General features: G+C 34.4%; 1 protein-coding gene across 2 annotated transcripts; it reads left to right on the top strand.

Annotated features, from left to right (window-relative positions):
• Window positions 1–1,452: 1,452 nt before the first annotated feature.
• On the top strand, window positions 1,453–7,203 carry LOC117629540. Of its 2 annotated transcripts, XM_034362053.1 has the most exons (5): window positions 1,453–1,601; window positions 2,726–2,785; window positions 4,019–5,444; window positions 5,632–5,675; window positions 6,513–7,203. In XM_034362053.1, the coding sequence occupies exons 3-5, from the start codon at window positions 4,955–4,957 to the stop codon at window positions 6,600–6,602; spliced, it is 624 nt and encodes a 207-aa protein (XP_034217944.1). In that variant the 5' UTR covers window positions 1,453–1,601; window positions 2,726–2,785; window positions 4,019–4,954; the 3' UTR covers window positions 6,603–7,203. The 2 variants fall into 2 exon arrangements, with proteins under 2 accessions (XP_034217944.1, XP_034217943.1); XM_034362052.1 differs by having other exon boundaries at window positions 5,632–7,203.
• The last annotated feature ends 4,006 nt before the right edge of the window (window positions 7,204–11,209 follow it).

Genomic DNA, 11,209 nt, shown 5'->3' with positions numbered 1-11,209 from the left:
GATTGCATCTAATGATGTTTTCTTTCCCACTTTATGTATATGATGAACTCACCACATTAACAATCTCCATGGTATAGAACATCAACAGAGAGGTAGCCAATGAGAAGCTTAGAGTTGCCTTCAACCGAGACTTTGAAGTATCGATCCAGCAAAGCATTGAGAAAACCATCATTTAGAGCTTGCCCTTCAACCATCAAAACACTGGAAAGGCCAATACTCTTTGTACCAGCAAGCAAAGAATGTTTAACCAAAAGTGGCTTCACAATCATCTCAAACTGACCAATGGCCATCAAAGTTTAATTTAACAAATGAAGTTTATATATATATATACCATTAACATTCCAATTCTCATATAAATTCAACCAATCAAAACGGAGATCACTGAAACGAATTGGGGACGAATAATTAGAAACACCATTCCAAACTGAAATCACTGAAACGAATTGGGGATGAACAATTAGAAACACCATTGCAAACTGAAATTGCCGAAGGGCATTGTGAAGAAATAAATGGTCTTGAGTCTATAACAGTAAGATGGAAAAATAAGAGATAATTAAAAAAAAATTATATACTAAAGTTGAATTTCTATATTCTAATAATAAAAAAATTATAGAGTAATTATTTTCTACATGGATACGGAAAAAAAATAATTTGAGAAAAGAAAAAGTTTATTTAATTTTATCTTAATAAGTACTGTATAAACGAATGAAAAATAAATTGCCAACACAACAATATTCATGTGAGTGCCTTTTTTGTTGTTGATACAAGAAATAAGGAAAGGGGGATTCGAACTCGGGTGCAAAGTGAGGGCACATCTGCTCTAGCCATGTTTATTGAGTGTTTTTCTTTTTTTAAAGCAAAAGACAGAGAATGGTGAAAACATTCAAAATACCAAAAAATGCCCTTGGTTAATGCAAACATTAAGAATTGAAATTATTAATTAAACGAGGATAATATGATAAATTCACACTTTTACATATTAAAAAATTAAAAAAATGAGAAAAATCAGATAATGAATCATATTTTTATGGAACACAACTACCCATTATCTTTTTTAATTCTAAAATAAATTAAATTTTTTTTTTAAAAAAAGCATCTCGCAAGCGCGGAAGCGCGTACGGAGAGACTAGTATTATTAACCTAAGACCAATTACCTTAATAAAAGTTTTACCCTTACCTCAATACCAATTTTTTGTTTTTTTGGGTTACAAGGCAGGCCTTAGACACTTTCGCAAAAAAAAAAAAGAGCAAAAGAAAAAGGCAGGCCTTAGACAGAAAAAAAAAAAAAAGGCTAACAAGGCACGGCCCTACTTTGGGCTGTCCCTAGTTCCAATACCAATTTTACAATTACCTTAATCCTACCAGTTTTACACCTAAACCCTATTTACTCTAGTATTAAATTGTTTTTTTCCCCCTAAAATACCGATATTACGTTTCATGAAATTAGGAAAAAGAGAGAGAACTAAAACCTTCCCAAAAACAATCCGAAAGCTAAACCCAGTTCGAAGTTTTGACATTTCCCATCGCCTCCTCCTCTATGACGTTATTCAAGTCGGCGAGCCAGGGCTCCCAATTTCTCCTCGTTTAATCCTCCAATGGAGGTACTTAATTTATTTTATTTTGTCTATACTATTTCTCGAAAATTTTGTATTTTTTTTATTCTTACTTAGCCGTTCACTGGTTTTCGTTCTTAAATTTTCTGATATGTTTGCTTTTAATTTTTCTTCAATATTGTTCCATAATTTTCTTTAATATAGCCATTAACCAATATACATTATTGGGTTCTGCAGATTTTCATGGTTATGTAGTGTTTTCAGTGTTGAATTTTTAGAAGTTTATGATGTGAATTATTTTGGATTCATTTCTGGGTAGTTCTGTGGATTAATTTCACAAGAAATCTAACCTCCCGGCATTTCCTGTGAAAATTCTAAAAGTCATTGCCAGTTTCACCCCATAAACAGGTAGCTCCCAATAGCTCTATAGAGCTTTGGTCTTCTTCTCTGTTTAAATGCACAAAATCTCTTTATAAGTAGGGATACACAAGTAGTACCCAACTTGACCTTGTCTCTTTAAAAGCTTATGCTACAGTGTCAGTGACTCAGTGTGATTAGAACACAGCCTATGTTGATTTTGGGAGAATACCAGCGGAATAAGAACGAAATTAAGAGAAAGCTCTTTCTTATTCAATAGTATCAAATTTTGCTTGTTTTAGGCTGAGGTTCTTATTATAAAGTCACAATCACCTTTATACAGTAGGGAGATTACCATAAAAGAAATATTTGAAATAGGAACAAAATCACTAAAACCCAGAATTTATCCAACGTGAAATATTTGAGTTTGACAAGATTCTGATAGTTAGTGCCAATCTTCTATGTATGCTAAGAAAAAATCCTTATTTTTCTATGCTGCGAATTCAGACCATGCATTCAAGCAAGAATCAACTTGATCAATAGTCCAGATTTACAGTTTGGCAATTGAAAATTTCCCTATACATGCATATATGTATATAGTTTTTAAATTTATACTCTATGCAGACTTGTCCTATCTCACTTTGTACCACATATATTCAACATCTCCATGTAATACTAGTGTATATAATACTCTTCCTTTGTGTATACAAAATCAACAATGCAGTTTGTTCCTTATTTTAATCTTTAACACCATTGCTTTGAAGGACATGTTTTTACTTCTTTCCTTATTTGAACTGTACACGTGCAATGTGCAGGTGGGAGTCTGGTTTGATTCTTACAAGTCAACAATCCAATCAAGGATAACCAAAGAAACTGTAAATGATTTTCCCTTCAATCTCCAACATCATGAACTAGTCATTTACATAAATCACCTGGATAGTTGTCCTATATCTGTATCAATTATTTATAAATATTTTTCATTTATGTTTTTTTATGTATGAGGCAAAACCAGGATTTCCTGCAATTTCTATAGGGAAGTTATATTGAAGTAATTAGTTATTAAAAAATAGAATCCAGTCTTCCAGTGCAAGTGATTTCGGGGATGCTATCCTTTATTTCAACAATTTAATTAAGCTAGATCCCTCCCTAGTGTTGGTCAACCAGCTTTTGATGTTCCTTTACCCTTGAAACATGAACAAGTTTGTTACGAATCATCAGTGGCAAGATTTGGATTCTTTTTCTTCTTCAAAATGTCAATTTTCCGTTGCATTAATTAAGATTTCAGCTTGATTTGTTCATCCAAGTTTTTCAATTTTGATTTATTTTCTCCTCTCATTTGGGTAATGCTTACTGAGTTTGAGGATTCAGGTTTGTCTTGGTTTAAAACTCTGCTCCAGAGCTTTCATTTATTTTGGAGCGCGTAGTTGATCGGTCTTCATACGAATCATTCACAAGCTATTTAGCTATTTTTCTTTGTTTGGTTTCAGTTTGTTTTTTGTCGTCATGTTGTATATTTTCTTTGGTTGATTCACATAAATCTGTATTTTTGGTTTATTAAGAATATCTTTTTTTTAGTTGAAGTAGTTATTGTGGTATTGTTCATCGTGCAAATTTGTATTTCTGTGATTCGGTTTGCTTTTAGTTTGTTTAAATTTTTTTGGCATCTGGGTCGTATTGATTGGAGATATTGTTGAGGTATTTGGTTCGGCATGGTTATTTTTATTTCTGGTTTTTTGTCATTTTTGTTGTTCAACAATCGTTTTACAGCTACTGTGTTATGTTGTGGTTAATAGAGTGTATAATGATGCATCCTAGTGCTTTGGAAAAACTGGAACTGTCTTCGTTACACTTGTTACACTACTGTTTTGGAATAACTTTTACCGTGAGACAGTTTCACTCAATTACATCGTGTTTTGTTTTTGTATTTTTGTAGTGTGATTTTTTAACATAATTGTTTAACATTTGATTTGTTGAGGAATTTAATATTTGCTATAGATCAGTTACGATTAGTTATAAGGGTAGTTGCTGACTCACTGTTCAGTTTTTATTTTTATTTTTATTTTTCTTCATACTTACTGTTGATTTTTTTTGGTCATTTTTACATGTAGAGGAATGGAGAGTGCTAGAATAGCAAGGTGTAGTTATGGTGCAGTTACGGTCGTCATTGCATTGTTTGAACACAGTAAATATGCAGATATCTGTAATGAGATGTGTTTAAGGTTCAAGGAACTAAAAATAGGGACTTTTGAGCTGACATATTCTCTTCCCGAGCATCCTAATTGCTTGCTGCAATCGGATATGGATGTGCATTTGATGCTTATGTGTTTATCGATGTTGAAGAGTAGTTTTGTTGATATTTCGGTGAAGGATCTTTTGAGTTCAAATAACAAGGATGGCAATCATGCAACGTTTAATCATGCAGCGCCTAATCACACACCTTATAGTCATGCAGTTTCTAATCATGCAGCTCCTGATCATGCTGCATCTAATGATGCAACATCTGATCATGCAGCAGTGATCATGGAGCGTCTAATCATGCAACGCCTGGAGCTCCTAATCATGCATTGTCTGCTGATGCAATGTCTAGCCACTCTACTTCTAATGGTGCAACATCTAATCATACAGCGTCTAGTGATGCAATATCTAATCATACAGCATCTAATGATGTAATATCTAATCGTGCTGCCTCTAATGATGCAATATCGAATCATGCAACATGTGGTGATGCAATATATAATCATGCAGCGTCTTCATCATGCATGTTAGATAGTGGTGCTTTTGATGGGAATGAACATTTGAGGACCTCCAGATTTCATGAAGGCGAGACACTTTTGTCTCAGGGTTGGAAGGAATATATTAATAATGTGGGCCAGAAGTTTGAAGGGGGTGTAGCTGAATTTCGTAACAAGTTGTGTAAGTATGCCTTTGCGACTGGATTTCGTTTTGCTTTTGTAAAGAAGAAAAAGAACATGTTATTGCTGAATGTTTTAAGAAGATCTCAGATGGATGTAATTGGCGTATACATGCTTCAGTGTGTCAGTTGAATGGTTTTTTTCTACATTAAGTCTTTAAATAAAGTTCACACTTGCACGGGTGCTATCTGTGAGGAGAAAAGTAAGATGATGAGCTCAAGGATTATATCTTCTGTTTTGGTGGATCGAATCCAGGAAGAACCGTTTATTAAGCCTGTTGATATTGTCAAGGATTTTAAGCAGAACTATTTTCTTGATATCTCTTACCATACTGCGTGGCATGCAAAAAATTTGGCCAAGAGTGAGGTTCATGGTGATGAATCCTCGTCTTATAGTCAATTAGTTTGGTATCGTGATGCTTTAATGTCATCCAATCGGGGGTCACATTGTGTCTTGGAGTGTGATCCCAAGACTTCTCGTTTTCGGAGATTGTTTATTTGTTATGGTGCGTGCATTGAGGGCTTTTGGTGGTGCAGACCTTTGTTGTTCATAGATGTGACTGGTCTAGAAAGTAAGCATAAGGGGCAACTAATTGGCGCCACGGGAAAGAATGGAAACCAAGGTATAAATTTTATTTTTTATTTTTATTACTGTGATTATTGATCTGTATCTGTGTGTGGATGGTTGACAATTACATCTTTATGTATATTTTGTGATTTTTGATAAGTGACATATATAAATGTATGTCTTTTTATACCTTTGAAATACCAGGTTACTCATCCATTCTATTTTATGTTATTGGTTTGCAGGATCTTTTCCCTTTGCTTTTGCTATCGTGGACTCGGAAAATGAGGTAAATTGGATCTGGTTCTTTGAAAACTTAGCTAAAGTTTTGACTCCTCAAGGTAGGACGATTACATTTATATCTGATCATAACAAAGGTCTCACTGAAGCTGTTTCAAACATGTTTCCAACATCCCATCATGCATTTTGCCTGCAGCATTTGAAACAGAACCTTTTATCTAAATATCCTTCTACGTATGGCAAATTTTTCCGGGATCACATTGTTGATCTTTTTTTGAAATGCGCTTATGCTCCCACAAAAGCTGCTTTTGAGGTTAATATGAGAAATTTAAAACATGAGGGTGGTGCTCCTGTTATGACTTTTTTAGAAGATCTTCCTAAGGAGAGTTGGTCATATGCCTATTTTAAGGGTAATCGATATGGTGAAATGTGCAACAATGCTTCTGAATCATTTAATTCTTGGATTTTTGAGCTACGTGCTTTGCCAATCTGTCAAATGGTTGATGGCATCAGGAGTAAACTCATGAAAATGATGGCTGAATGAAGTCGTAAAGCAGAGCAGTGGTGTTCTGTTCTATGTCCCGTGATGGAGAGAACCTTGAACGAAAGGTTGATGGTTGGTAGGAATTGGAATGTTAGTCGTTGTAGTGCTTCTGTCTATGATGTGCATGCTGAAATCTGTGTTAAAGTTGATTTGGCTAATTGTTTGTGCTCCTGTCATGAGTGGCAAATAAAAGGCTTTCCTTGTGTTCATGCACTTGTTGCTATTCAAAAAGATTCTGGTTGCATTCATGAGTATACTGATGACCACTTCAAGTCAAGGTACTTTAGATATTCATATGCGTTTAGTATTTCTCCCATACGTGACATTAAGAATGTGATGCAGGGTTCAGAAGATGTTATCATGCCTCCTCTTACTAAGAAGAGACGCGGTAGACCAACGACTAAAATGCCAAAATCTGTTGGTGCAGTTTAAAAGGTTGGTAAATGTGGGCGGTGCGGTTGGAGCGCCGGTAAATGTGGGCGGTGAGGTTGGAGCGCGGGTAAATGTGGGCGGTGCGGTTGGAGCGCCTAATAAGAAGTGTACAGGAAATATTTTATCGTCTTGCAGATTTTGGTGGTAGTGTACAACAATTATATAAGTTTTTTTTTTTTTTGGGGGTATCATTTTTATATTTTTGTTCATTTTTGCATGATTTTTTTTATTGAGGAAACTGTCACGGGATTACTTTCTTTACAAGCTGTCAATGAAGTAATAAGGTAACGTAACACTACAACTGAAGCAAAAGGTAGCACAAAAACGCCCACATGGTTAGTTGAGTTGGTAAGTGACGAGCTGTGCGTTGAGGCCCAACCGAGCTTGATACTTGCTGCCAGCAGTCCCATGTTGGTGGGTAGTCTAGAAAATGTCGTGTAATTCCATACAGGAGGGCAAGGGGATAATGCTCCCTTGCGTTAGTACAACCGGCTCTAGGTCGGTTTTCCCTGGCTCTAAGTGTGGGAGTAGCTTCTCCCTCCCCTAAACTTTTGTTCACCAAAACATAAAAAAAAGTCTGGTGGTCCTTCAACTTCAGTTTCGTTAGGGTAAATAGTCATGTTGTCAATTTTATTAACTTTTTCTATTAAATTTGAGCATGTGCATGGCACATGATGTACTGTTGAAGGTAAAAATCGGAAATTGTTTCACTCTTGAGATAAATGGGCAATTCTTGGCACACCCAAACCACCCACTCCCTCGCTGCTGTGATTTAACTCTCCCCATCCATCTCCCTCCCTCCCCAAGCCGAGCCCATTAAACCCACCACCAATCGAGGAATGATATATATCCCTTCCTCCAATCCAACAAAGCCACGGACAACTTTCACCCAACACCGAGCCAATTAACCCACTACCTTGGTAACAACTGATGGCGCTCCCACAACCCAAACCCCTACCCAAGCCATACGTACCCTCCCTACGACAACTTCTCACTCTATCACATCCTCAATTTTGTTAATAAAAAAAATTGAAAAAACAAATTTGAATATTTCATCTTGGGGAAAGAGGGATTGACTCGGTGGGATGGTGAGGGTGGGGAAGGCTTGGTGGTTGTTGTGGGTTGTGTGTGTTCAGATGGGGTTGGGTTGGAGAGGTTGTGGCTATTGTGGTGAGGATAGGAATAAAGTTTTAGTTTTTAGTTTTTATTTTTATTTTTGGGATGAAAGGAATATTTAGATGGTGGAAATTAAAAATAATACAAAAAGACCATTTTGCTCTTGTATTTAATGGAAATGATGACAAAATTGATGGTATAACCATTTGTCCTAATGAAACTAAAGTTGTAGGATCACGGAAATGATTTTGGAAATTAAGGAATCAAAATGCCATTGGATCAAAGTTGAGGGACCATTAGACGTAAAAAACCATAAAGTTGATTTCTTCTTATTTTGGCAAACATTGTGATTTCCATTTTTAAATCGAATCTTAATAAGCAGATTATAAATCTTATTTGATATATAGGTTTAAAGTAGTTTTATTTGTTAAGTTGTTAGCTTTCAGTTTTGTACATGTCTTTGTTTGTAATTTGTCAACAATATGTGTTCATGCATAATTTGTTGGTATGAGCACATCTTCTACCCTTGTTGAATGGACATTTTTACCTAGTCTAAGCCCTAAAGTTTGACGGAAATTAGGTTTTAGGTATGAATTGTTGCTTTTTATTTCTCGGAAATTAGATTTGAGGCCTGATTGACATGTTGTTTTTTCTTTCTCACTTTATATCGCGGATCATGATCACTTTTCTCTAACATTGCAACTCAATTTGGCACACCTAAAAAATTAACTTGTAAGGAAAAGGTATCTAAGAGCTCTTAAACTGTCATAAGATATGTTGTTTTCTCATTGTGAAATCTTGAGTCCTAACATTAGAATCTCACCTATGATCCCAATGGGAGGTGAGGCTGGTTTCCCACAGCCGCTTCGCTATTTTCTTTATATTAAGGAAGGGAAAAAAAAAAAAAAAAGACTTCTAGCTGATGTCGTTTTGATTTTGTCTCCAGTGAGCAAATTAGTAGCTAGAATTGTTGTCACTTATTTATTAAACTTACGTTTCTCCTTTTATGAAAGTTAGTTTGGTTATGGTTTTCACCATATTAGATGAGAAATTATAGAGTGATACGGTATCACCACGGCAGTCGATGACACTCCCATTAAAAATTTGTCACGTGTCATTTTTAAATGGAAAAATTAAATAGATTTACACCTAGACTTTGTCTTTCAACTTTTCCAAGTGAATATTTTTTATTATTATTTAAAAACAAGGTACTCTCGTCGCCAATCTACCTACCTCGCAGTCAATAGCGAAGCCAGGATTTCATGTGTGTAAGGGCCTCTTACAAATTATAAAGAATCAAAAATTCGAACTCACAATACATAAGAAAAATAGTGTATATATATATGTCAAGAATTATATTACTTATTGGTTGCAATCATAATTTTCCTCGACAAAGGGATAAACAAATACATTCTAAGCAAGAAAAATTGAAAGAGATAGACAAATAGTAGCGATTTAGCAAATATCGTTAAAGCTCTTTCCCCCATTAAACCCAATAGAAAGAAAAAATAAAAATTTCACAACTAAAAAAAACCATAAATGGAGAGAAATATAATATGGAGTTAAAGTGAAAAACTCAAAAACCTAGTTCTAAGAGGAGAGCTAAATTCTAGAGGATTCACTAATAAACCCATTTTAGCATGACATAATATACAAAAGTCCTTATAGAGCCTATTTAGAGTGAAAAACTCAAAACTAGCCACTTGTTATTTTCTAATTGGTTCTTATAAAATTTTAACACACTAAGAACCAATTAGAAAATGACAAGTGGCTAATTTTGAGTTTTTCTCTCCAAATAGACTTTATATGAGTTTTTGTATAATATGTCATGCTAAAATGAGTTTTTGAATAAATATCTCTAAATTTTGTTGTCTGCACCAAGAAAGAAGAGGTTAAAAAGACTATTTTTAAGGTTTGTGTAAAAAAAAAAAAAAAAGTAAGATAATTTCAATAGTTATATTAAACTTTTTGGTAATGGATTTGCAAGTATCGGAGGAGATGTGGGTTTTCATTCGGTAGGGCCACACGTACTAGCAGATCCATGAATTTTTGGCGGAGGTGCAATTTTGAAAGGCTAAAAACTCTGTGGATTGAATATCTAAGGCTTTTTACCTATATTGACCATAGGCCCCTTCATGCATTCATATCATACATGAAAGTTTTATTTAAAAATATTGATTAAGTAAGAAAAATGGTTTTTCGGAATAATCATTTTCTCAAGATAATTTTTGGCGGCTTTACACATCAAACAAGAAAACTTGATTTTATGGGATTTAGTATGACGTATATATTGACTTAATGAGCCATCATTTTTAGCCTAAATCGTATTTTGCACTAAAACCGATTTTTCAAATTTTAATTTGATAGGAATTTGATTTTCTAGTATTTTTATTTGAATCCAAATATGGGGTACTTCCTTATTTACATTGTAAACTTAAGTAAATGGAGTAATTGTGAAATCTTATATTTAAAATATATTATATTTGGGGAAAATTACACATTTTGTTACATATTTAGTTTATAACTTATACATATAATTGTCTGCGTACATGTTATACTTTCATAAATATTATCATTAATAAATATATGCTTTAAATAAATATCCAAATGTTTTATTAATCTTATATCGTTGCATCTCCTACATGTTATTAATACTAGTGCTAAGTTTAACGGATTGTAGTGATCAACTTTGATTTATATTAGTGATAACATGTCCATTTTATTATAGCCAAGCTAGGAGCACTATCATCTTGTGAGTTGTCATCTGTATATCTTGAATTTGCTTAGCTTTGAACACCTCCTGCTATAATTTCTTATAACTGGCAGCACTACATTCATATGCACATAACAATTCACACCACCTACTTGATATGCAGACATTCCCTTTCTATCTCATCTTTAGCAGACTCTTATTTGTACTATAAATCAGAGCCTACTTCACTACTAATTCAATACAACAACTTAGAGATTGCATGCGGCAAATGCAAGGTAATAGAGAGATGGAAGAAAAGATGATATTGGAGGAGATAGAGAGCTTTACGTGTGTTTTAGGAGCTATACTTTGGAATCGAGAGTTAGAGGTTTCTTGGGGGGCCCTTACGGGGATTGACTTAATTAAATTTCGTGAGCACTATATTATGCGTGATATTATAATTTGATGGATGTTCTTGATATTGGGTGTTTACGTGTTGTTAGTTATTTAATTAATGTTGGCATGATTATATGTACATTAGTGATATTTAAATGATTACATTGTTTTTATGAGCTATGTGAAAAGAAGAACTATATCATGTCAAGGAAATTATTTGCAGTTCTTGGGTTGAGAAAATAATGGTGGAAAAGAGGGTAATGGGAATGATCTTTTGTATAGTCGAATGCTTGGTTGGTACCAGATCTCGGGGATCCCACAATGCACATGATTTTTATTGGGTGATGCGGGACTTGCGACAAGGAGTTAGACAATATGATTAACAAAAGGGGAATTATGGGAT

This window comes from Prunus dulcis, chromosome 6 (assembly GCF_902201215.1).
Source record: "Prunus dulcis chromosome 6, ALMONDv2, whole genome shotgun sequence".
Lineage (NCBI taxonomy): Eukaryota > Viridiplantae > Streptophyta > Magnoliopsida > Rosales > Rosaceae > Prunus > Prunus dulcis.
This window is presented reverse-complemented; position numbering and strand designations above follow the sequence as displayed.